Genomic DNA, 27,705 nt, shown 5'->3' with positions numbered 1-27,705 from the left:
ACAATCCAATTTAAAAATGGGCAGAGGACATAGACATTTCTTCAAAGAGGACATACAGATAGCCAATAGACATATGAAAACACGTTAAACATCACTAATCAGAGAAATGCAAGTTAAAACCACAATGAGATACCACCTCACTCCTGTCAGAATGGTTATCATCAATAAATCAGCAAACAAGTGATGGCGAGAATGTAGAGAAAAGGGAACCCTTGTGCACTAGTGGTTGCAAATTGTTGCAGCCACTGTGAAACAGTACAGAGGTTCCTCAAAAAATCAAAAATAGAACTACCTTATGAACCAGCAATTCCACTCCTGGGTATTTATCCAAAGAAATCCAAAACACTTAATTTGAAAAAACATATGCACCCCTATGTTTACTGCAGCGCTATTCACAATAGCCAAGATGTGGAAATAACCAACATGCCCAACAATAGACAATTGGATAAAGAAATTGTGGTACATTTATACAGTGGAATATTACTCTGCCATAAAAAATGAAATCTTACCATTTGCAACAACATGGATGGACCTAGAGAATATTATGCTAAGTGAAAGTAGTCAGACTGAGAAAGACAAATACCATATGATCTCACTCATATGTGAATCTAAAGAACAGAACAAGCAAACAAAACAGAAAGACTTATAGATACAGAGAACAAACTGATGGTTGCCAGATGGGAGGGAGGTAGAGAATGGGTGAGAAAGGTGAAGGGGTAAGGAAGTACAACTTGGTAGTCACAAAATAGTCATGGGGACGTCAAATACAGTATGGGGAATACAGTCAATAATGTAAAGACTATGTAAGATGTCAGATAGGTACTGGACTTGAGATTACTTCATAGATTATATAAATGCCTAACCACTGCGCTGTATACCTGAAACTAATATAATATTGAATGTCAACTATAACTATATATGTGCATATATGTGTGTGTGTGTGTGTGTGTGTGTGTGTGTGTATGCACATATAGTCATGGTGTAAAGTACAGCATAGGAAATAGTGATATTGTAATAGCTATGTACAGTGTCAGACGGATAGTAGACTTGATGGGGTTATCATTGGGAGGGTTGTAAATTTCTAATCATTTTGTATATCTGAAATAAAAAAATTTAAATATTCTTATAAAAGGTGTATTTCTTAATACAGAGGGTTGTTGTTTTTTAAAAAAGCTTTCCCAAATGTTACAACTCAGACACCATATCAACTTTCAAAGGTAAGTGTTTCCTTATTTTCAGGATGTTTTTTTAAACTGCCTTTTTTCCTCTGGTAAATTAGGGGAAACTGCATGGCTGCTTTCCTTGCCCATCAATATCCTTTACTAAATGTCTACTGTGCACACGATGCACTAAATTAGGCACCTGAGGGAAGGTGACAGGAGAGGATGTTACAATCCTCTGCTGTGGAGAGTGCAAGAGTAACATGTCAGTGAATATAAAGGGTGAAAAGTACCTCAGAGTTGAGCTTTTTTCGGCCGCTGTGAAGCTGAAGAGGCCGACCGAAGACATCAGATCTTATCGTACTCCCAGCCCTTCGACCCTCCCCCCGAAGGTTCTCAATTAAAATGGTTTGATCCCTCCCCCCCCCCCAAAAAAAAGAGAAGTACCTCAGAGTTGAGACAAAATAGGAAAAATGATAGGGTTAATTCAAGGTTACCTCAGCTGGGTTTTGGAGGTGTTATAGTCAAGAGTGGATGCAAGAATATTATTAAACAACTGCCACTTATTAGAAGTCCTTACTACTTGCCAGACCCCATTCTAGGCTCCATACATTTCTTTGTCTCTAATTCTAAGGGCACTAAGCCAGTACCAAATCTGCTACTTGAATTTAGCCCCTAACACTCCACAAGATGAAAATAAAGTCATGGGAAAATCAGGAGGTAGTGAACTTTATTGCACTAAAAAGGATGAGAGAACAGTGAAAAGAAAGCACCTACTTTTATAGAGCTCTAAAAGCCTAAAATGATCAGGCAGAACATTTCAGATAATGCCCAACAAGCAATAAAATTAAGTGTTTTTTTCCAAAATTTACATCAGGTGACATAGAATACCTATAAATTGGGCCGTCCAAGTGGCGCGTTGGTTAGGAAGTTGGCTTGGGAGCACCAGCTCTGAGCAGCAGGACCCCGGTTCGGATCCCACATGGGGGCCAGTGACGCTGCACTCAACAGCTAAGATGGTGAACAACAGCTCGACCTGAAGCTGGACTGCCAAGAGTCGCCAGTGATGGTGACGGTGTAGGCAGCAGAGGGGCTGGCCAGCAGCGGGCGTGAGCTTTCGTGAGCCACCGTCCAATGGCCGGAGAGCGACTGCCTTAACCGGGAAGAGCACAATGATAATACCAACATAGGCCAGTGAAGCAGTGTCCTCCAGAACTAGACTGAAGAACAAAAGGACAGCAACTTGTCTGTTCCCCTTCCCTGATTTCCCAACACTGTTCCTCTCCAATTCCCCAATAAAAATCTTAAAAAAAAAAATATATATATATATATGTAAATTATAAATGACCCAAAAATGGGGGAAACCAAAGGCAGTGAAGTAAATTTAGGCAGATGTCACTGTGTTCTTGGAGAAAGGCCTAATATGGAGTGTGGCCTGGGAATGCATGAATCAAAAACAAACACAAGTAAGTACTCTAATTTAGCTGAAAAGTAAGTGAAATATTACCTAACATGACAGTGATGGAAAAAACAGAAAAACAATCTACTGTGGTTCTCTTATCCAAAACAATACTATTCTACCAATATTTTTATCTATCATTCCAAAAATATTACCTGTTAATTACTGAATATGTGGGAAGTCTCCAATCTGCTGTCACTTCACACTGCTCATCCTGTTTTCTGTTGGTTTTTATTAGATCCCGTTAACAGTCCATTTTACAATTTGTTAACATATTCAACACTTCTGAGCACCTTCTAAAGTACTGGTGCTTTTAGGTAGTTCTCTTTTTAGAGCCTCATTTGTAAATGTCAAAAATTCCCTATCATATATAATTGAAAGCTGGCTTTATAATAGATAATATGGCCACAAACTTCTAAACAATTGGTATTTTAAACTGAAGAAATACTTTTTTTGTAAATACTAAATTAAAACCCGATTCAGAATCCAAACAACCAGAAAGTGCAACAAACTTTTCACAATACACTGTATAACTTGCAGTTGCTGTCTACAGGTCTACACTCACCAGTTATCTTTAGAACCCTTATTAAAAATAAAAATCTAAACTAAAAGATGCCAACAGCTAACCCTGGTCTGGCTTTGGGGCCCACAGGCTCCTGCTTTAAAGGCAGCTTCAAGACTCAAGTCTCAATGCTTTGATTCATTCAATAAATTCTTATTGAGTACACATGTACGTGTATCACAATCAAGAAGAGGTTCTTGGCTTTATGGAATTTAGTTTCATAGATAACGCATAGAAATTACAAGCAATTACAATAGCGCTCTTCATGCTGACAAGTGGCAGGATGGCTAGCCCTAACTCCCTTCCCTGCCCCAGCAACATCCCTTCCAGACCAGTTAGTTCACTATATCACTTGAGAAACCATTTAAGCCAGCCTGCCATGTGGTAACATAAGTGAACAAGATAGGGAGAAAAAGCATTTCGTGGCCCTACTAAATTGTAACATCATTCTCTCAAGTTGGCTTTACTTAATACCTTGGAAGCTCTCAAACTGCATCAAGTTGCCCACTGATATGTGTACTTCCAAAGTGAGCAGTCACGGCCATTCCAAAAACAGAAGCATGTTCAGGTTTGTATTATGCCTTTGATTACCCAAATAAGGTGATATTCAAATATAATTTTTATTTTAACAACTCATTATGGGAAAATTTATAAGATCCAATAATCACATTCTTGAAACAATGCTTAATCATTTAATAATCATTTATTCACACATCAATAAATTTATGTATACTAACCCAAAAATTTACAATTAATTATGTATATTAAATGATGCACATGTGAATGTTTTCTAAATAGCATAATTACTGCATATCCTAAATGTTCATAATCTCATTTTTACTAATAATTCTGCTCTGAAAGGATCAATTCTACTTCTATACTTGAAGTATTATAAATCCCAAATTAATAAAGCTTTACTGTATTTGAAGACCACTCTTTGGATAAGGTACTGATTGCTTCAGCCATTTTTTCCTACTTACATGTATATGTGTAAGACATATATGTGTGTGTAAGTTTTGTTTTTATGTACCATTAGTAACGGGCACACAAACTTGCTGTGCAGTATGATATTTTCGAATTCTATGTTCTGACCCTATCATTCTTAAAGAAAAGTGATCTGTTATTTCCAGACAATATAGCGAAGTTGTGACATTTCTAACTATTTTAAAAACAAACAGTCCTTCTGTTTATTAAATTTCTCAATTAGTCTTTGTGATTTCACTGGCTTCTAATACTTGCCTTAAGCAAAGATCTGAAACCTAAGTAACTATCAGAAACCATGTGACCTAGCTCAGGAAGGCACTTGAAAGTGTCTTACAATTTTTCAACTTAACAGATTGCACTGCATCCTGAAATTAGGTGTGGAAAAGGGCCTGATATATAGGTTAGATGCCTAGGACAATTCCATATTGTACTAGGTAGCCTTTAAAAAGTTTTGTCTTGTGGGTAAATGATGGCGATTCTCAAAGACCTCTCAAATGAACATCATTACCACCTATTCTTTACTATACCAAAGAAGCTGGAGAATAACAATTTTGCTTACCCAACAATTTCTTTTACGTCTGGCAAGAGTATTTTAAGACGCTATGTGATGAAAGGTTTAAGAGCACCTAAAATTTAAATATTAAATGTTTCACAAACTTTTTCTCCTTATATGAAAGGTACCAAATAAGTTACATTTAAATACTCCACGGATAGTACTTTTTTAAAAAAGACTGGATACTTCTCATGTAAGTGGAATTTAAAATATGAGTGGCAGGGGTAAAGGATGAGCTATATATTCAATCCAAAATACATTAAAACCTAAATATAAAATATAAATGGAAGTGAAATTCTCATTAAAGAAAATAAATATTAACTATTCCCTCTTACAAAGTAGGAAATATTACACTAGAGAAAACAAATCAACATGTAGTAACGCAATTAGGCTTTGGCTCTAACCGGTGTAAAAAAATAAAATTTCATGTCTAAATTTTCAGAGTTACACAGTTAGAAATATATAATCCTACTTTTATAGACTAGGAGAAATAAGTTAGCACTATCATTTGAATTGGCTGTCTACATACTGGGCAGGGCTTGTTCCTTTTCTTTAGCTTCTTTGCACATGTAAAGCATGCCATAAGATGTCCTGTTTTGCCATGGACAATGCAGCCATTTTTAGGTCGACCTTGGCAAATCACACAAGGTTCAGTGGCATTAAGAGGAAAACTAGATTCCACAGTTTCTTCTTTGTCTTGTGTTTCTTCCCTCTCAAACTCTTTGACATCTTCTTGGCTGCTATAAATGATGCTACTAGAAGTTGATGGCTGAGAGTAGTCCTCACTTTCTTGGGATTGGGAGGCTTGTGTGATCTTTTCATCATTTTCCTCAACACATGATTCTTGGGAATCATTCACTGTATTTTTTTTACAATCAGGGACATCAAAGCCTTCTTCTACTTGTGTTGAGTTTTCTAGTTCGGTTTTCTCAGGCATTTTCCCTTTGTCTTTCCCTTTGTCTTCAGGAAGCCAATTCTCACGAAGGGCCCAACATCTGTTGCAATGTGGTGGAAGGGGAGGGTTCATTTCACTGCATGAAGTGCACTTCCAATAGTCCTTCAATGAAATAAGACAGAGTTAGTCTCTGCAACCCTTTAATAACTAGTCATTCAACACCAGCAACTTTAATGTCTAAGGTAAAATGTATCACACAGCTCAATTTTCAGCATTTAACAGTCTTTCCTCAAGTATGAGATTGTTAGGTATTTCTTTTTTTTAGCTAAACTCTGAAGAATACTAAAACAAACAAATGTATTCACTATGAGCTTAACTATGCACCTGTAAAGTTATCTGTTCGAGGACACAGATACAGTTTGTTCATTTAGTTGAAGCAAGTGCTATGGGATTGATCTACTCTGTAATGAGACCTGTACCCACTCCACTTGCTTAAAGGCTCAACCTTGGATACTGTGCCTAGAGTCCACCCAATCAATCTAGACGAAACTACTTCTCAATCTGCCATTGACTCTCTCACAAGCGCTCTATAATCAAGGCTCAGCTGAGTGTACCTTTTTTTTTTTTAAGATTTTTTTTGGGAATTGGGGGAGGGGAACAGTATTGGGAAATTGGGGAAGGGGAAAAGTCAAGCTGTTGTCCTTTAATTTTAGTTGTGGAGGCGCAGCTAGCTCAGCTCCAAGTCCAATCACCATCCGGGCGCCCGTCAGCAGCTCACGGCTGCTCAGCTCAAGGTGCTGTGTTCAATCTTAGTTGCGAGTGGGCATAGCCCACCATCTCATGCGAAAATCAAACCGGCAACCTTGTTGTTAGGAGCACGTGCTCTCACTAGCTGAGCCATCCTGCCATTTGTTGGCAGCTCAGCTCGGGGGCAGCTCACTGGCCCATGTGTGAATCGAACCGGCGACTCTGTTGCTCAGAGCTCACGCTCTTAACCAACTGAGCAACTGGGCCAGCCCTCAGCTGAGTATTCTTTAACTTCACCCACAAAGGCAATGCTAAAACATTCTTCTCAACAATCACTGCCAGCTAAAATCTGTCATCCTTGTCACTAGCCAAAATATGTATGCCTTTCTTGTCTAGCCTTTCTGTGTTAATCTCTGTAACTGCTCATTGCTTTTTCCTTATCCCAACTTATTTCCCAAATCTTTTCACCATGCAATTTGGATAACAAACTCCCTTCACATCCCCAGCCTCTTTAGTAAACATATCCTTATCTCCCTGCCGTAACTGAAGCATGGTTCTTGCCTGAGGACACTGTACATGTAAAACTTGCCATAAGAGGTTCTTCCTGTCTTGCCATGAATCATGTAACCATCTTTAAACTGCCTGACCAATGACACAAGATATGAGCAAGAAGGATGGAGACTGTTCGTTCTCCCACAATGGTTCTTTCAAGTTGTCAAAGAGGTTTCTTCTAACTAATAAAACCAAAGACCTCCAAAGACAAAGGTCTTACAATATAGGGGGAAGAGGAGGTGCTTCAGAGTCCAAAATTTGCAAGACCTATATCTGAAACATTTCACTCAGCTGGACATCAAATGTGTCAACTAGTTACTTGAATTATTTTCTAATATAGCAAAAAAATTTTTGAAAAATTTCACAATTTCACCTTTTTGGCATTTGGATAATTAATAATTGTTTTCAACTCGGTAAAAGAAAATTAGATTTCCTATTTAATATAATGAAAGGCAATATTAAGACAAAAATTAAAGCAATAATATTCAGTTTTGAAAAAACTTTCAATACCTCAGGAACCCAGTGAAGTATGAAATGTGGTTTTTGTTTTTTGGTATTGGAATAGGGTGTTGGTTTTAGTTTTTTTTTCAATTTTTCAATTGCAGCTGACATTATTTTATATTAGTAGTATGAAATGTTTAAGTCCTGATTTCTTTAATGCCAAATCCTATCACATTCTAATACAAATCAATATGACAACTTTTATATTCAACAAGACTGGCAAAATGTTGGTAACTATTAGAGCTTGGTGATAAGTACACTGGAGATACATTATATTATTCTGTATGCTATACACATTTGAAATTTTCCATAATAAAGTTCTTTTAAAAGTTCAAATTCCAGCACAAAAAAACTAAAATGTAGCAACAGATCCCAACACAACAAATAAAAGAACGAAAATGCTTTAAATCATTAACATTTTAAAGATTTTAACTTTATAAAAATTACCTCCTGTCAGGAAGTAGCCTAGACATATTTTCCTAATCTTGACTTCGATGTTATTTTTTGATTCCTTAATAAAGCAGATGTATACTTACAGCTAAGGAAATTTCAGGATCATCTTCAAATGAATCTGTATCACTCTCCCCAGCCTGATACACAGTAACTTGATACACCTAATAAAATAAATCCATTATCATCAATTTGTCACCTTTTTTCTTCAACCAGAAAGGTTTCTTAGTGGTAAGTCCTAAACAAATAGCATATACTAACTACTATATATGAGAAATTGAGACAAAGGTCAAATGGAATGAGTGTAAAGGGGAAAAAATGAAGATCAGTGAAATCCTCACCCACTATGGTAAAAAGTCAACAGATAGATATATTTAATATATAAATATTAAAAGAAAACTAAATTAGGGCCAGCGAAGTGGCTCACTTGGTTAAGAACACGAGCTCTGAACAACAGGGTCACCGGCTGGATTCCCACATGGGCCAGTGATGCTGCGCCTGAGCTGAGCTGCCGCTGAGCTGCCAACAGGTGGCAGGATGGCTCAGCTGGTGAGAGCACCTGCTCCTAACAATGTTGGTTCAACTCCAGCACGGGATGGGGGCGCTGCATCTCCACCCCTCCACTACCAACCCCAACTAAGATTGAACACGGCACTGGACTTGGAGCTGAGCTTGCTGCACCCTCCACAACTAAGATCGAAGGACAACAACTTGGCCGTTCCCCTTCCCCAATTCCCCAATAAAATCTTAAAAAAAAAAGAGAGAACTAAATTAAATATTTTTTTAAACGAACAGACTATTATAAGAATGCTCATTAAGGCCTACTTGCTTCTCGGCATTATATTTACAAAAATATAAATCAGACTACAAGGAACTACAAAGCCTCAAGTCCACAAAACAATATTCTAATATGAATGTTTCAGGTGAAATCTGAACACATTATTTCAATCTGATCAGTTAATATGGAAAATGTTAAAAGAAAAACTTGAGAATATAATTAGAGAATAAAACTACCTCATCATCTTCATCTGAGAGTTCTTGTCCTTCTTCACTAAGGTTATAATCTTCTGAATTGAAAGATTCAACTTCAAATTCTACACTGAATCGATCTGAAACTGAATCCTGATCCAACCAATCACCTGATTGTTCACTTACACCAGCATCAAGGTCCTAAAATCAGAAAGAAAAAAAAATTTTGACAATGTACATCATTTGTTGGCTTCTGTTAACGAACAGCTTCCTAACTCATCTCTGTGTCCCTAACTTCTCCTCAGATTATCCTGCACACTGACACTAGATTAAGATTCTGGGTCATTACTGCATTAGTATTATTTTCCCTGTTCAAAACCCATTACATTAAGGAAAAAGGCCTAATCCCCCTTCTCATTCAAGGTACATACAGTATGGCTATATTAACACTTTCAGCTAATCTCCAACTACACATTCTCCTCCCCCATAAATATGAAATATTAGCCAGATCTAGACTGTTTGCTAAACCAAACTTGGCACATCAACTTCCACACTCCCTCTCTAACTGGAATAACTCGACAGTTTTTAAGTCCTGCTCATCCTTTTCTGCCAAAGCTTCTGTCAATACCATAAAAGAGCTCTCTGAACCTTTTATTATCTTTATTACTAATGATATTTATTATATACTTCCACACATAAATTATGCAAAATGTAATTTTGCACACATTTCTTATGAGTTATATACACGTTAAGGATTAAGACCATGTCTTAATCATCTTTATATCTTTAGTAGATATAGATAGGTAGAATATAAATAGATAGGTAGATATTAATAAATAGGTAGAATGCTAGTAGCTATAACAATAATTATGAGATTTATATTTTATAATGAATTTGGAGAATAATGTCTTTGGAAGAGCTTTCAGACTTTTTTTTTTTTTAATTTTAAAAATTCCGTATCTGCTCATGTGATTCTTCATTTTAGGTCTCTAATTAATGGTATAATTACCTAGTAAGACCTTCAGTCCCACAATATTTGTTGTCAGTAGCTAAGGGTAGGGAAATACACAAAGCAGAAGGCTAGAACTAGAAAAAATACATAAGTCTAGGAGTCAGAATACATACATTTTTATTCTAGATTTGCCACTAAGTAGCTATTTAACTCTGGCCATATTTAACCTGTAAAGGCCACAGCTACTTCATCTATGAAAGAAGTTTGAATTAAATGATCTCTAATATATTTCCATCATTTATAAAAACATAAACAAGGTATATTATAACCACTGAAGTCAAAATACTGTTTCTTCACAGTGATGTTAAGCAAGTAGCAGTAAAGCAACATTCATCAAGTTGCAGTTCTGATTCCTAATAGGGGCTCTATTAACAATCAGATTAAAATCACAAGTCAAGCTAAACTACAATAACATCTTTAATAAAGTAACCTAACAAACTGGATACTTCAATTAACTAGTCTTTAGTGCACTATGTTTAGAATAATAGGGGGAAACACAAGAAAAATTAAGTTTCAGAAAGCATCCTCTATGGCAGGGGTCAGCAACTGTGGCCCACCACCCATCTATTTTTATAAATTACACAGCAGTGACAATTTGTTTCTCTGTCGTCTATGGCTGCTTTTGCCTTACAGCAACAGAGCTGAGTAGCTGCAGTAGACCATATGGCCTGCAAAGCCCAAAACGGTTACTATCCCACCCTTTACAGAACGTTTGCCCATCCCAGTGCTAGGGTACTATGAAGAAAGGAATATTAAGTTATTTTTAAAAGTTCTGGCTAATGTTCAAAAAAGAATGATCCAGAAACTTTCAAATACTGTATATGTAAAAAAGCATCAGACATGCCTGATCTGGAAAGTTCTTAAATTTTGAATTTAGAAATCCCTGGTTTTGTCTTAATTCCAATTGTGATAGTTATTAGTTACGGGATCTTAACAAGCTATTTAAAATCCTCAAGTCTTAGTTTTCCCATCTATAAATAGGGTTTGAGGCTACCGAGATGACAACTGCCTGGTATAGAGTCTAGAATATGGCCTTAGTTTCCCAATTTATTAAACCCAAAAGAAAGAAAAGATGGGAGGCAACTACACTTTCCTTTAACTCTCTCTAACTGGTAAATGACAACACCAAATGATGACTATAAAACTGTTATGTGAAGTAAGCTAAATTGAAAAAAGAAAAAAAAAATTGGCCCTACCAAAAGCTTTCCCAACTAGGGACTTAGCCTGAAAAACAAAAGATTTTTAATAGAGAGAAATTTTTGGAGAGTATAAGATAGGAATAACCAAAAAAAAAAGGGCATGGGGGAATACCGTCTACACTGCTTTGGTAACAAGGCAGTGTCCCAGGTGGAAAGCAAGAACAAGGGCTGAAACAATTTCAACAAAGACTAAGTTTAATGGGGCATTGTAAGAAATATAATAATGCAAACATGAAGTTCGTGTACATGTCAAGATTTCTTATTATTGGACTCAATATTCAGATCACACATATTTGCTTTCACGAATCTGTATTTTTTTCATAGCATTTATTAAATGTTTTAATTATCTGTTTAATTGCTGATGAGCTACATACTCATGAGGACAGAGACCATATCTACCTTGAGTACCACTGTATCTCCAACGCCAAATGGAACCTGGCATAGAAAAGACACTGAAATACCGATCTACTGAATAGAGAATCTACTGAATAAAGAACTTGCTCTCCAGTGCCACCTAGTGGCTCACACAAGTAACAGCTCTATTAAATACCAACTTTAAAGGGGAGCATCAGTATCCATAAAATCACTGCTTTGGAAGAGAAAAACCTAAAGATAATACAAGTAACAAGAATACATACAAAATAAGAATAAGGTTACTATCACAACTGGTTCAGTCCCTTACATCTATAAAATGATCACTCATATCCAAAATAATGACCATGAGGCATGGCCGTTATCACAAATAAATATTCCAATTTTAATAACATTTAAAGACAAATGTTAGTAACAAAAAAAAAATTCCATTTGTCAAACATTCTTGTTAGCAAAAACTTCTTTACAAAACCTCTTTCCGTGACATTTCAGTGAATTTATTCCTGGCTAATACTTTGGAATTTAAAAGTACTGGTAATCTGTCATCCATATATTATAGAAATATACCCACATTTCACAGCTTGGTAAATAGCCCTTTTCTAATGTCTAGACTACATATTGCAAATGTGAAGCTCAGACTATGCCAACTTACTTGCTGACAGCTGTGGTAAAAAATTACATCTTTATTCTAAATATTCAACACATATTTGCCTTAGAATCCTAAGACATCTAACTAAATCAAATTTTCATTTTTGTTCCCGTATTTTTTTTTTTTAAACTTCTAAATTCTCAGACTATCCTATACTCCAGTTTCTTTGAATTTACTATTGGTGCAGTGACCTACAAAGGTTCTCCAATATGTAGGGTGACATTAATAACTATTAATATTGGTACTAATTTTAACAAAACAAACCCAGTGCAACTCCACTACCTTCTACCCTTCTCCCCAAACCTGAGGTTGGGGTAGGGTAGATCTGTATAGGCTTATTGTAAAGAATCATTTACCACTATATATAGCAGCAATGTCATATCATACATATGCTTTCTACCTGAATGCTTATTAGAACTGCCAGAATTAAGGCTTTAAAAATAAGAAAGTCTTATTTTATTTAAAACAAGAAGATTACCGGATTTGATGGAGTCCCTGTTGATTCACTGCTACTGCTTCTTTCACAACGTATCTCCCTTATTACACACACAGCAACACTTTCATCAAAGGAAAAGGAAATACTATCAGATCTGTGACGCTTTCTTTGTCGTTCACCAGGTAATTCATCTGAATTTTCTTCTGGATATGTAAGGAAAAACAAGTTAATAAAATTTCTATAATTGCTATATTGTGATTTATTTAGAATTGAGCTATTTGAGTACCTACTTGTAGTTAAATTTAGTTCCAACAAAATTAAACTGAGAAAAACAGTGCTGTTTCAAAAGTCAACACTCTTTCATTGGATCTATCCAACAGAGTTATAGCAGAACACAATATTTTTAAAAGATTTTTAAGCTTGTTTTAGAACTTTTATCTCCATTAAGTCACAATTAATCTAATCCATCGACAGCTTGCATTAACCAAACAATCTAGGATATTTCCATCAAAATCAAACTTTAAGATATAAAAGTTTTTTCCTGAAAAGAACCAAATATGTTTAATATGCTTAGAAGGCATATTTGGAATTCATTTTGGCATAAGTTACAAATATAACTTGATTCCCACCCCCAAAAAACAAACCATTTGCTCCAGTCCCGTGTATTTAGTAAGACATCTTGTGCCCTTACTGCCCTCTGTCCTCATGTACAAGATTCTAATCTGAGTTTATCTATTCTATTTCTCTGATCTTCTTTCACCTGAATCATACAGTTTTAGCTATGATAACTACTGATCAGGCAATAGCCACCTCCTCCTCCATTATCTTTCCTCTGCAAAAATGCTCTCAGCTATTTTATCTTGTCTTCATTTCTAAGATGCTATTTACTTTGTTTTTAAACTTATTATTGGTATGTTTTATCACTTATTAGAAGCAATAATTAAATATTTTAACTGTTATGGTGAGTAAAATAGAGTTTTATCCTTGCCCTCTATTATCGTGACTAGAGAGCTGACTGACTATAACATCCAGGGGCACAGTAAACTGTGCCTGTTGTAGTCAACCAGAAAAATATTACCAAGAAAGCAATTTTTAAACCAAATAGATCACAAAAATGAGAATGAAATGCAGAAATTCAATCATCTAAACCAACAAAGCACAACAACTTCTTAAGCTTAAACGACTTTCATTAGAGAATGAACACTAAAAAGGTGTTCTAAAAATAACAATTAAATATTCATATATACCTACCTGTCTCAGTAATTGTTCTCCTTCTAGATGAGGTAGACGGTCTAGAAACCAAATGTGAAGATGAAGGTTTCTCTTCCTGTAGCTCTTGCACAGGGTCCTAAGCATTCAAGAGAAAAAAAGACCCACCAACTTAACTTGTAACACCAGAAAGCTAAAAATTGTTTTAAATAACCTTTCAAATTTTCAAGAAACATCATATTAGAATGAGTTAATTTCAAGATTACCTTTTGATCACTCCCACCTTCAAGGTCATACCTGCTTTCACTCACAGATGTGCCTGAATCTGATGGTTCTGATAGAAAACAAAAACAAAAAATTCATAAACTAGGAAAGAAATGGCTACTCAATAGGTATCAGTTCAGGACAAACTCCTTACACAATTTAACTTTTCAATAAATATGTGTCTGCCAGGTGCCATCCTCATGCTAGATTCTGCAGATGTAAGTAATTCAATTTTAATACAGAAGATACATAAGAAAAATTATAAAGTGTAATAAATACAATAAAAGAAGTATAAATCAGTGGTGAAGCATAGCAATGATTATTTGGTAGGGACAGAGCTGAGGAACAAGAAATCAGGAAAGGCTTCATAGATGTAGAAGTAGGGCTAGGAAAAATCATTCCAGACTGAGGGAACACCGTACTAAAGAAAACATCCAGAATTGAACTACCACTGCTTGGTGCAGGGAACTACAGGTAGTATACGACTGCCAGAATGTAAGCAGGATCATAAATGATCCTGCATGTCTTACTAAACAGCACAAGGATGTCCACAAGCAGCACTCATGTTGTCAATCCTGCATCACTGCACTCTTCCCAGCTGATACTTCAGAATCTTCCCTAAGGCACTGCTGAAGCCACTCCCCATAAAAGATTTAATCCAAGAGATAAAACTGACTTGCTAGTTAGTGCACAGCAAGTTATTTTATCCAGAGAGCAATAAGAAATCCCTCCCTAAACGGTCATTTTCAGCACAGGAGTGACAAGTCACTGTGGCAAAATAGAAGGAAAAGAGAAGAGGCAAGAAAACCAGTATTAGGGGCCGGCTGAGTGGCTCAGCTGATTAAGAGTGTGAGCTTTGAGCAACAGGGTCGCAGGTTCGATTCCCACATAGGCATTGAGTTGCATCTGAGCTGAGCTGCCGCTGAGCTGGTGAGAGCACGTGCTCTTAGCAGCAAGGCTGCCGGTTCAACTCCCGCATGGGATCGTGGGCTGTGCCCCTCCACAACTAAGACTGAACATGGCACCTTGAGCTGAGCAGCCGCAAGCTGCCGAAGGGGGCGGCCGGATGGCTCAGTGTGCAACAAGGTTGCCAGTTCGACTCCAGCATGGAATGGTAGACTAAGCCCCCCTGCAACTAGATTGAAAGCGGTGACTGGACTTGGAGATGAGCTGCACCCTCCACAGCTAAGAATGAAGGACAACAACTTGACTCGGAGCTAATGGGTCCTGGAAAAACACACTGTTCCCCTCCCCAATTCCCCAAAAAAATCTTAATTAAAAAAAAAAAAAGAAAGAAAACAAACCAGTATTAGACAGTAACTGCAATAATACAAATGAAAAAGTATTAAAGCCTAAGTTAAGGCATGGAAAAAAAAGATCAATTCCAGAGAAAATTGGTCTACAAGGCAAGGAAGAAAGGAGTCAAGGATTCCAACATTCTACCTTGGGTAGATAAATAGATGGTACCATTCACCAAGACAGAAACTGTAAAGACGAACACATTTGGATGGAAAGATAATGAACTCAAGAAGATGAAACTCATTCAGGTAGGTGAGTTTAGTTAGTAGTTGGATATGTAGACCTGGAGCTCCAAAGTCAGTTTCAGGTATGGGATATATATAATTACCAAAGATCATAATTAAAAGCCCTTTACTGTTCCCAAGAAGACATTTTCATCTTAATAGTAAAGTCAGGCCTCAGCATTAACATTTTGAAATTATATGCACATATATTATCATAATAGTTTATTTCTTCTTTATATTATGGGCAAGGTATATGCTGATTTTAAGTTGTACATATAAATAGGTTATATTTTGTTTTGGTATAATAGATATAATAGACAGATGTAATAAAAGCACTAGGTGTGACAAGGTTTCGAATATTGATATGAGTTCTGAAGTTTATGCTATTAAACTGAAACCTGAAACAAACTCAGAATGGAAATAACATAAGTAATCTTCAAGTTACCATCTCATAAATAAAATTTTCCTAATAATCTATCAAGGTTTATTTAAATAAATGAATGAATGAATACATAAGGGATAATACTTCAGAAAACTGAAAATACTAGTTATTTTATTTGTCTTCATTTGATTTCATAAAGAGCTTTGTAAAACAATAAAATGTCAAGTCACCAGACTAATAATGACTTCTAGGATAAGAATATGATGCCCTTTTCTGGGCCTTAAATCCTAACTTTGGAATAATAAGTATTCAATTCAACACATTTACTAAACACCACATTAATAAAACACTGTACTGTGTGATGCAGAATGCAAACTTGAATAAATAGTAAAGAGAAATATAAACAAGTGTAACAAAGCAATATAACAATAAAATCTAAATATAGAATAGTGGGAGCACAATGGGATGGTGAGTTCATTCTGGGAAATAAACTTCTGAGAACAGTTCTCGTCTTTTGAGAATGGGCTTTAAGAAATCTGTTGGGGGCCGGCCGAGTGGCTCCGTTGGTTAAGAGCTCGCTCAAGAGTGCAAGCTCTGAGCAACAGGGTCACCAGCTAGATTCCCGGCCCCGAGCTGAGCAGCTGCTGAGCTGCCAACAGGTGTCAGGACAGCTCAGCTAAAAAAGAAAGAAAGCAATCTGTGGGAAGTTGGAGCCAGCTCCTCGTGGCACCTGAAAGCAGACTGCACCTCTCTTCCCAGCTCCGTGTATTTATAGCCTGAAAATGGCCATGACGGGAGTATTCATAGCGTGGATATCAGCAACCACTACAAATCAGGGTTTTCCCCCTGGAGAGTGGGTTGTTAAACCAGCATACAACTACATATGTGTATCTTGCGGGACTAAGAACCCAGTGCTTTGAGATGATCAAAGGGATACGTGACCCCAAAATTAAGCAGTTTAGAACAAGTCTAAAGGTAGAAAAGTAACATGCCACTTACCTAAACAAACTGGTAAAGCTTTGTCTATTATAAAAATCAAACAAACAAAAAAATGCCCATACTTTCAAATGGTCCTACCTAGGTATATATATTTCTTCCCAAAGCCTTTCAATACGTTTCAAAGTTTGGTCACATCTGTACCAATAGGAGCTTCTGAAATGATCTACCTTTCAAAATAGATTTTAACTTTAATATCCCCCCTTAAACTGATGTAATAGGATATTTAACCTTATATATCATTAATCTGCATTAGAACCTTCGTATTATATTTAGTTCATACATATTTCTTCCTGCTAAATTTATCATATCTTTTATAATTAAACATATAATTAAAGCACCTTTTAAAAAGAATCACAATTTTAAAATGACTGTACATATACAAAATGTCTTTGAAGAATTTTTATGGCACATGTTTATGGTATTCAAAATTAACTTACCCTGCTGATTGACTATTACTAAGTTCCTGTAGATCATTGTATATATTTTCCTTGTAGGGAGAAAAAAATAAGAAATGTACATTTTAAAATAAAAATGTATTAAACTGGATTTAATCAAACTTTTAAATGCACTATTAGTATGAACTACTACACACAAACCAAATTTTAAGTCACTGCATTCAAATTATATATCATGCTTCTAGGCCCTAAAAAGTGCCATATTTAAATGCACAATACATACAGTTACTTTTAATAATCACTAAGGTCTCTCTAGCTGAAAGATTTCACATCTCCATTTCCTGAAATGTGCCGTGTTTTATCAAAGGACCCCAGAGAACAGGTGTGAACGAACGCAGGGGCAGGTTAATATATGCACTTATTTCCAAACAGAAATTTTCTAGCTCTGTGCTTAGAAGTAGACTACCTAAAGTAGTGTTTTATAGAAAACCCACAATATATGGAACTTGATTATAATTTTGACTTTCATCAACCTTGGGCCTATTATCTAATGGATTTTCTTTCTTAATCTTAAAGTTTATTAAAGATAATACAGTCTTCATTCATTTCATAAATACATAGTGAGAACCTACTACATACCAATTACTATTCATATTCTTTTTCCAGTCAGTAATTTCTCCAGTGTCTAACCTCTCAACATTAGAGTTCAAGTCAAAGCTAATTTTAATATTATGCTTTCAATATCAGAAACTGTATCTCCAAACATTATTGAAGATTCAATATTCAAATGGTACAAAATCAGCAATATAGGTGTTTCTTAAACTTATAGAATTAAAGCTTACATCCCAAGGTCAAGGATAAAATGATAAATATTAAACAGAAGTGGTTTTGTCAATAGAAAGATGCTTATATAATGTTAAATTAAGAAGGACCAAATTAAATATATTCACAACTGGGTTAAAACATGCATCTGCGCATAATATAAAACTGACGGGTAAAAATACCTTTCAATGACAAACTAGAGTCATTTTTTTCCTATTCTTCTTAGTTTTGTTTTTTCTTAATGTTCAATAATAAATTTATATTATGCTTATAATAATGAAGTTGTTTTAAAGTTATAAATATCCCATTTAATTACCATCTTTTTAGCTGTATTATTGAGCATTAAATACCAGTAGAATCTAGTTAATTGTTTCATGTGAAAAGTATTCATCCCATTTATTAAGATACAGATGCTAAGGCTCCATACAAACTGTGCTAAACCAAACGAGACACAGTATTCTAAATGTTAAGGTAAGAATGACTGAAAACACAGTCTTCAGTTCCCAGTAGACTAATTCTAGAAATGTTACCTGGGTTAAATCAACTGATTAAGTACCATAATGGTATACGACAAAGAAAATGATTTCCAAAGTAAACTAAAGCTCAAATTTAAGCCTTTATCACAGGGTAGAATAAAGATTTTTGGAAGTGACTACAGTGATATTTTTTTAATATGTAGTAACTACAGCTAATATTTGAATATCTTTCTATGTGCCAAACACCATGCCTTTTACACAATGTCTTTTCATAACCTCTACATAAGGTATTTATATTATCCTTACTTTACAAACAAGGGAAACTAAGGTTTAGAGAGGGTTAAGTAAACTTACCTAGTCACACAGCTAGTAAATGACTGAGCTGGGTCCAAAACCCAGGTTTTAAGATTCCAGAACTCGGGTTCTCAAACAATATGCTATATATATATATTGCTAAGAAATTAAATTTCAGCATCTATTATATATGTTGTAACAACTTTTCTCTTACAAAAGGGAGTGAGGGTGGAGGTGAGCTGAAATGTTTACCCAGCTGGCTTTTTACAATGAACTAAACTGAAGAATTTACCTGTGTTCTTTTACAGAGAAGCTTGGCACTCCAAACAAATCCCCTAGAAGATCATTTGAACAATACACAATATGCTGTTGCTTTTCATCATATAATCGTTTATTCATAATATACTGGCCAAGATAAAATATAACCTGAAACAGAAACATGATTTCTGAGCATTAACGAACATTAAATGTTAGTTTCAAATACATTCAATAATATCTCATTTATCTGAAAAGGCTTAAACAACAAGCAACCATTCACAACCATCTAGAATAACAACCCTTCTGTACTATTAAAAAAAAAGCTGCTTTTAAATCTTTTCCTTTTAATTTGATGAAAGCAGACACTGCTTTTCTGATTAAAATAAACCTTAAAAAAAATTTTTTTCCCAGACCTTAACTCTGCCCAGATATCTAGGTACTAACATATTAGGAAGAAGGGAAAGGTAGCAAAATGCAAAACCACTGATAGCAATAAAAACTTGCAGTATCTAAAACATCAAATAAAATATAGCAGAGACCTAGATTCATTTAATAAATAGTCCCAAACACCATACACACATGTCAATAGCCTCTGTAGTCATCACAGATGAGGAAGAGACAGGAAAATAATTACTTCTGCAGTTTGGGAGAATTCAGTGAATGAAATAAGTCCTAAAGATATCAATATAATCTATGCAATAATCAAAATAATGACCCTGAATCATGCATACACAGATAAATTATATTCTGCATACTCCATTAAGCAGGCAATACATTTTAAGACATTCAATACAAGCCTACAAGCCTATTAACCACCACCTAAATGCGTATGGCGTTCTACAGTTTACAATTTACTTTTACAAGTATTGTCTTATTCTTCTGATTTTTCATAGAACTGTTATCACTGTTTTAGAAATAAGAAAATTGACCCAGTTTTCTGACTCCTGGTCCAATGTACTTTCTACTACCTTTCTACTAGCTTTCATTACTGTCCCATTTGCCCCAGAACAAAGACCTTACAACTGTAAACTGCCAGACAATATATACAGTACTGTTATATGGTTTTGCATAAGCATTCTAAGTCTTTATGATGGCCTTGATCAATTTTCTTATTTTTAACTACCACTAAATCCCTTCTTTATTTAATTGATTATTGATTATTTAATGGTAGTAAGGTTAAACCCAAGGTAACACCCCTAAAAACATCATTTACTTTGACACTTCCTGCAAGCGCTGTCTATACTTATCTGGCTAAGTAGGCTTCAGACTTAAATACTTCCTACGTGACTATGGACTGCCGAGATGGTTGACAGTGGGAAAGGAGGAAGAAAACCTAGACTCCTACCAAACAACCCATAAGGAAGTTTTATAAAAGTGTGGCTGAAAAAACGGTCTGAAATCTCTTCTTACCCCGCTATCCTGATGTAGGTAAGGTACTTTTATTAGTGTTTTAAGCAATCTGAGCCCTATAAACTAACTGGGAGAGATGGGGAAGAGGCACATTTCATTTACATAGAAATTTTGCCTAAGATGACCCAATCCCTCACTGAAAATCATGCTTCTGTGCACAAATTTTAAGCTAGAGAACACTGAAATGTATCCACTAAATAGAACATGTCATGAATCAGCTCACCTCTACCCCAGAAACAGTAATGTACTCATATATCTCTAGTGTAGAAGTTCTTAACCTGGGATCCATGGATTCCCAAGAAGTCCTTGGATAGAATTCAGGGGGTCCATTAATTTAGAAGAAAACCAAAGTTTTGCCACCTCAAAACTTCCTTTTGGGATATTGATTTTAAGTTGATTATTAAGAAGTATGACTCAGGGCCGGCCGAGTGGCGCGATGGTTAAGAACTGGCTTGGGACGCCAGAGGGCCCCGGTTCGGATCCCACATATGAGGGCCAGTGACACTGCCCTCCACAGCTAAGATGCTGAACAACAGCTCAACCTGGAGCTGGGCTGCCGTAAGTTGCCGGCAATGGCGTAGGCTGCAGCCCCTGTGGCAGTGGGTTGCCATGGGCTACCGTGTGTAGCCAGCAGCCAGCGTGAGCGGCCAGCAGCTGCAATGAGTGGCCGTCCAGAAGCCGGCGACTGATCTGCCTCGCCCGGGAAGAGCACAATGATGGTGCCAACTTGGGCCAGTGAAGCAACGTCCTCCACAACTAGACTGAAGAACAAAACGACAGCAACTTGTCTGTTCCCATCCCCCCAATTCCCCAGCATTGTTCCCATCCCCCCAATTCACCAATAAAAATCTTTAAAAAAAAAAAAGAAGAAAGACTCAGAAAGAATCTTTGACACACACCCCGGTTCCTGCCTAAGAAACTCAGAGGGAAAAACCTGCATCCCGAAGGGAATCTTAGCATAATCACCTCAGCATTAGACAGGAAGACTCCAAATGGGAGCCTGTTGACTAGATTCCCCTGTGCACTGTTTCTGGGTTGCCTAGCAAAACTTTACTTGCCATGTTATGTTCTACTGTCCTCAACTATCTGTCAACTGCCTACTTCCTCTGAAATCTCAGACCCCTACCCCTTCTTTGTCCAAAGTGACATATACACCCAATTTTTCTTCACTGTCTTTGGAAGTGTCATGCTTATGTGAACTACCAGTTTTAGTTTTTAGCACATAAAAACTAAAAATTTGATTTTCTCCTGCTTATCTGCTGTCTGTTAATTTGATTATTAGCCTAACTAGAAGAACTTAGAAGTTGAGAGAAAAAGTATTACTTTTTTTAGTCCCCACAATTTGGATCAAAAAGAAATCCTTATTTTCACCAATTTTTAACTGAAATTTAGCTTTTCTTTCAATTACTAATATAGGCAACAAACCTATACTAAACAAAGTATTAGCAATGCCTGTGATTTTTGCCACCAATAAAAATCACAAGTGTTTTTATCATACTATGCTTGATATAAACATTTCAAAATATCAATTATACTCCTCACTGCTTCAAAACTATGTTTATTAGATCCATTTCAAAAATCTATAAACTTGTTTACTACTTTGATAACTGTATTTTAATATAATGTTTCCTTTCCATGTATTCTATTTCGTACATTTAAAAACATGATTCTGAGAAGGAATTAGCAGTCTGACAAGACTACCATTCTGCCTAGTGGGTTGACCTACAGAGCTTCCCTTTGTCTCAGTTCCTGAGAAATGAAATTCAAGTGTAATTAGAATTTTCAGCTTCAAATTATAGTCTAAAGGGCCGACAATACTTGTTTCTTACTGAAAATCCCCCTACATGGCCTATTTCTCCCCATGGATATATAAATTAGTAAGACATTAGTTATCATGCTAACTCTTAGTTCAGCTTACCTCTTTCATAGTATACGTGTCTTTTTGTGCACCAACAGATTTTAACAACTTCAAAAGCAATGCATTTGGTCTAACCTATAGGGAACAAAGAGTTGCTATTACACTTCCAAAATTATTACAGAACTCTAAGCCCCACAGCAAACACACACATAAACAATTTCAGTAAAGGTAGCAGACACTGCATTTAACAATCTCACAAAATTAGACGTCAAAAAGTTGAGTCATGGGCCGGCCGAGTGGCACGTTGGTTAAGAGCTGGCTTGGGACGCCAGCTCTGAGCAGCAGGGCTCCAGTTCGGATCCCACATGGGGGCCAGTGACACTGCCCTCTACAGCCAAGATGGTGAACAACAGTTCCACCTGGAGCTGGGCTACCAAGAGTCGCCAGCAACGGCATAGGCTGCAGCCCCTGCTGCAGTGGGCTGCCATAAGCTACCATGTGTGGCTGGCAGCCAGCGTGAGCGGCTGGCAGCCGGTATGAGCTGCCAAGAGCCGCCGTGAGCAGCCATCCAGAGGCCGGCTGCCTCACCTGGGAAGAGCGCAATGATCACAATACCAACATGGGCCAGTGAAGCAACGTCCTCCACACTAAAGAACAAAAGGACTGCAACTTGTCTGTTCCCCGATTCCCCAACGCTGTTCCCTTCCCCAATTCCCCAATAATATCTTAATAAAAAAAACAAAAACAAAAAGTTGAGTCATAATGTTTTCACTAAATGTAAGACTACATAAACTGAATACCACAGACTGCCTAGGGAATTTGGGAAAAAATTCTGGGACTTAATTATGCAAATAGCCACAGACTCCTCAAGTATCATCAACTGCCATTATGTTTAAAACAGTACCCATGCCAACGCAGCGAAAATTATTCTTTTTCTTCCAGCTATTTGTCATCTGCTTACTACCTTACAAACACAACAATAAATGGAATACTCCATTGAGCTTACTATAAACTAAATTACAAAATCCAAGAAAAAAGAATAAATCTTTAGTGTGGGGCCTTTTACCAATCTCTTCCTTCTACAGAATAGGTTCCTAAAAATGTAGAATTTAAATAACTAACCCAAGCTGACAAAGAGATCTGAGACTGCAGCTCATGTCCCTCAACTATAAGCCGCCATTTTCTTCCTATTATATCACACTGCGTTAGTCTCCATTTCAATTACCTACTCGACAAACATTTATTGAGCTTCTACCATGCACCAGACAGTGCTAGGTATTGTGCGCGCGCACACACACACAAAAGACAAAACATATGATCTGTATTCGCGACAGCCAACTAGACCAAAGATTCATTTTTTCTGTAAAAAGCCAGACAGTAAATATTTTAAGCTTTGCCTGCCAGATGGTACGACTCAGAAGCATAGATTATATGTAAACCAATGAGTGTGACTGCATTTCAATAAAGCTTTATTTATAAAAATAGGCAGGCAGCCAAATTTAGCCCACAGGCTGTAGTTTGCTTGACCCTGATCTGGAGGCTCTGCAAGTGGTATTTAAAAAATACTACTGGCAAGTGGGCAGGGATATAATATGCTTATGCTTTCTCTCTATCTGCTGCTGTATCAAAATCTTCAAAACTCAAGTATCTTTACAGCTTGCCACTTCCACACAGACTGGTACCTCTGCGCCTTTCTTTAATGTACTCCTGTCCTTTGTCTAACTTTGAAATCTGACAACATCCCAGTTTGGGATTTCAATCTCAAAACTAGATTTAAGAAAACTGCCTCCTTCCAGCTAATAAATAGAATATTATTTAATAACTAGAAAACTTAAAATACACAATAAATGTCCTATTGAATCATTTATTGTTCTGATCACACATTTTTTGTGCTTACATGTGCTTTACTTCCAGAATAAAGAATGAACTCTCTCAGAAAATAAAATATTATTTTTTTCTCCTAAAATTTTATATATGCTATATTCCTAAACAACTCAAAGTAAAAATCTGCAATGAAAGCCATCATTTTTTATTAAGACATGCATTAATAAGAAAACTACTACAAAAGATACCATTCTTAATCTTATATTTAATAACAAAAAAATAAATTCCAGATAAAGATCTCCATGTAAAAATAAAAAACTAGAAGAAAATACAGAAATTTATTTGCATAATCTTGGGATGGGAGTTCATCCAAAGCATGATATGAAATTCAAAAGCCAATAAAAGTCAACAAATTTGACTTCATAATTCTCAACTGGAAAAAGACAACATAAAGTTAAAGGCAACATTTGTAAATAAGTTAGATATACTCGAAAAACAGAGTACTACAAATTATTAAGAAAAATACAAAAAACCTAAAGGGAAATTAGTTAAGACCAGGCAAATTCCAGAAGAAACAAATGATTTAACTATTGACAAGATGCCAACCTCAACAGAGATCAGGGAAATACAAATTTAAATGATACCTTTTACCAAAAAACATGGCAAAATAATAATAAAGATTGATAATATTCAGTGTTGACAGAGGTGAAAATTGTTAAAATCTTTTGGTAAGTTAGCAAATTATCAGTAGCAATCAAATATGTGTATAATTTAGGGCCCATGAGTTCTCCTTCTATAAAACTCTTCCCTACAGAAATAGTCACATATAACACTTTTGTTTTAATACATGTACAAAGCATTACTATTTGTTATGCTCAAAAACTAAAGGTAATTAAAGCTATTAGTAAAGGCATAAATTTTCTAAACCGTATACTGTTATGAAATACTATGAAGCCATTAAGAAGAATTCTGTAAATTTTATTTACTGACATGGATGCTATCTGTAGAACCTCTAGTTTAATCTTGTTTTAGAAGAATAGGAAGGTAACAGATTAAAATTCACATGTGCATGTATATGTGGGTAGGTACATAAAAGATGCAAGACATGGTCAAAAAAGATTTGAATTTTCAGTTTTCACTTTCTACATTTCTGTAATGCCTAAAGTCTTTACAGCAAGTACAAATTACTTTTGTGACATTTAGAAACCGTTTAAAAAGTTAAATACTAACAAGTCAGAACAGAAAAAAAAAATCTGTTACATAATAAACTTTAGCATCCATGCTTAAGAGTGTAATGCAATTCATTTTTAAATCTAGTGGTAAAGAGCTAAGAAAATAAATACTGATTCTTACAGTTAACTTTTACTTCACATAGTTATGCCTGAGTGGCAGAATTTAAGCTATATACATACAATTTCAAAGTGCCATGCTATAATTGGAGGGTCTACAGAATTTAGTTGATCACCTCATGAAGTAAATTATTTTTAAAAGCTAGACGAGACAAAAATACCAACCAGGGTCTCTTGTTCCGAAGCTGGAATCTGTGAGGTGCTTGCAGCATCATCAGGAGACAAAGACATGTTGGTATTGCACATTTGCCTAAAGTAGGGGGGGAAAAAAAAACACGATAAAAACTTAAAACAATGAAACATCTGTGAAAAAGACATCATATAGAAAGGAAATAAATACCTTTAAAGAATGCCTTTATTAGCAAGTGGGTCCTTACCGCACTACAGAATGAGTGCTGTTCGCCTGTAACCAGAGTGAATACAGCTGGGAAAAGGCATGGTTTAAATAGCCCCAGCTGGAGACAAGTCAGGGCTTAGCTCCCTTTTCTGTAGACTCGGAACGTGTCCGAACTTGACCAGCCCAAGAGGAAAAGCTGAGTCAACCTGCCCACAGAACCAGCCCCATCTCGCCCAGTCTCGGCACCCAGTTCAGACTGGCTACAGAGCAGGCACCTGTCATTATTCCAACCCCCACGTGGGAGGCGGCCCGGGGCTCCGCAGCGCCCCCTGCCCACATGACCTTTACCTAGAGATGCAGCGTCCCCTGCCCACATGACCCTTACCCAGAGATGCGGGCCCGAAACTCCGCCCTCCTCCCGGGCGGCTACAAGCTCGCCTCTTTCCAACAAAACCAGAAGAAACCCAGGTGCTCTGCACCCCCCATCACAAAATGCACAAAGGCTGCGTGTCGAGAAGAGGCTAGAAACGACAGCAAGCGAGGAGACCTGAGTCGCAGATCAAACCCTGAGCTGCCCACGCGCTTCCCGGCCCGACCTGCTCCTCGCCAAGCAGGGTTTCCCGGGCCAGAAGTGGGTTGGGGGTCCCCCAGCTCTCCAGTTCCTTTCACGGGCGCGAGTGAGCCCTATACCCTGGGCCTGGGCAACTATTCCACTCGCGGGGCCCAGGCCAATGGGGCGCTCGAACTTACTAGGTCCGCAGAAGGAGGTTCCTGGCGGCGGAAGCGGCAGGACCTCGGTCAGAGGGCTTAGGGCTACCCATCAGGCAGCCCTAGGTCCATTTCCCTATACATGCAGGCCCCCACATGCCCCAACAGGAGCAGAGCGGGCCGAGCGACAGCCAACTCGCGACCCCTACAGCCCGAGGGGAGCGCGCCGGAAGCCACGATCCATCCGGGCTTCTGCGCGCGCACACAATCGCGCGCGCGCGCGCCCAGGACCCGCCGCCTCCGCCAACTGGGGCAGCGGTTTGGGCCCGGCCGCCTCTGCAAAGAGGGCGGGATGGGAGCTCGGCGCGTGCGGCCCCCTGCGGCCTCGGCAGGTGGGAGGGTGGAGGGGGGCTTGGCGTGTGCGAACGGCCCGGGCGGCCGCGGCCGGGGATGCTGCCGCTTTGTTTGGCGGGACTCTTAGAACTTCTTTGTCCGTTGTGCCATTTTTTTTTGTATTTCTTGAGTTTACACTTTCCTACCGCGGTGGAAACCGCGGACAAGTGCGTATCTAAGTGCTGCTACCAAAAAAAGAAACCAAAATTAACAGCTGTGCGATATATTAAGCCCATACTGCCAGCAGCTGGAGTTGTGTACAAATGAGTTATTTCAAGACGGGTTTTTTGTGTTTTTTTAAGTATGATTAAAAATAGCACAATATAGGCTTGTACACGGAAGCATACAAATGTTCTAGCTGGAGAAATAGATTGGCGGGGTATAGAACAGCGGTTACTTTTCCCTTTATGCTTTAGAATGTTTATCTTTGTTTATATAATATATGCATTCATTCCCATTAAAAATATGTATGTATTAGGCACTCAATACCGAAAGACTCACGTACCTGCCCCTTTTTGGCCCATGGACGTGGCAATCTTAAAAATGAACAAGAACATAAAAATTGAGCAAAAACGTAAGAATTGAGTTGGCGTTACCCAGAAAGCACCGTCATTGGCAAAAAAACAGCCTCTTTGGCCAGGAAGGCATTTAATTAGTTTCCTGTGAGCAAGGACCTTTTTATAAAGTTACCAGTATATACTACC

The 27,705-nt window shown here is 37.2% G+C and overlaps 1 protein-coding gene and 1 pseudogene across 2 annotated transcripts; both read right to left on the bottom strand.

Moving 5' to 3' along the window:
- Positions 1 to 3,785: 3,785 nt before the first annotated feature.
- MDM2 (MDM2 proto-oncogene) lies at positions 3,786 to 26,886 on the bottom strand. 2 transcript variants are annotated; one of them, XM_019640562.1, is made up of 11 exons: positions 26,651 to 26,886; positions 25,729 to 25,813; positions 22,451 to 22,525; positions 19,157 to 19,290; positions 17,315 to 17,364; positions 13,976 to 14,043; positions 13,752 to 13,848; positions 12,543 to 12,703; positions 8,878 to 9,033; positions 7,950 to 8,027; positions 3,786 to 5,775 (listed from the first exon to the last, which is right to left on the bottom strand). In XM_019640562.1, exons 2-11 carry the CDS (start codon positions 25,807 to 25,809, stop codon positions 5,200 to 5,202), a joined length of 1,476 nt encoding a protein of 491 aa, XP_019496107.1. In that variant the 5' UTR covers positions 25,810 to 25,813; positions 26,651 to 26,886; the 3' UTR covers positions 3,786 to 5,199. The 2 variants fall into 2 exon arrangements, with proteins under 2 accessions (XP_019496107.1, XP_019496108.1); XM_019640563.1 differs by lacking the exon at positions 26,651 to 26,886 and adding an exon at positions 25,904 to 26,136.
- The window catches only part of LOC109381666 (eukaryotic translation initiation factor 3 subunit M-like), a 19,373-nt pseudogene continuing 18,481 nt past the window's right edge, over positions 26,814 to 27,705 (bottom strand).

The sequence above is a fragment of the Hipposideros armiger genome, unplaced genomic scaffold (assembly GCF_001890085.2).
Source record: "Hipposideros armiger isolate ML-2016 unplaced genomic scaffold, ASM189008v1 scaffold_51, whole genome shotgun sequence".
NCBI lineage: Eukaryota > Metazoa > Chordata > Mammalia > Chiroptera > Hipposideridae > Hipposideros > Hipposideros armiger.
Note: the sequence above shows the minus strand (reverse complement) of the source record. Positions and strands in the feature narration are given on the sequence as shown.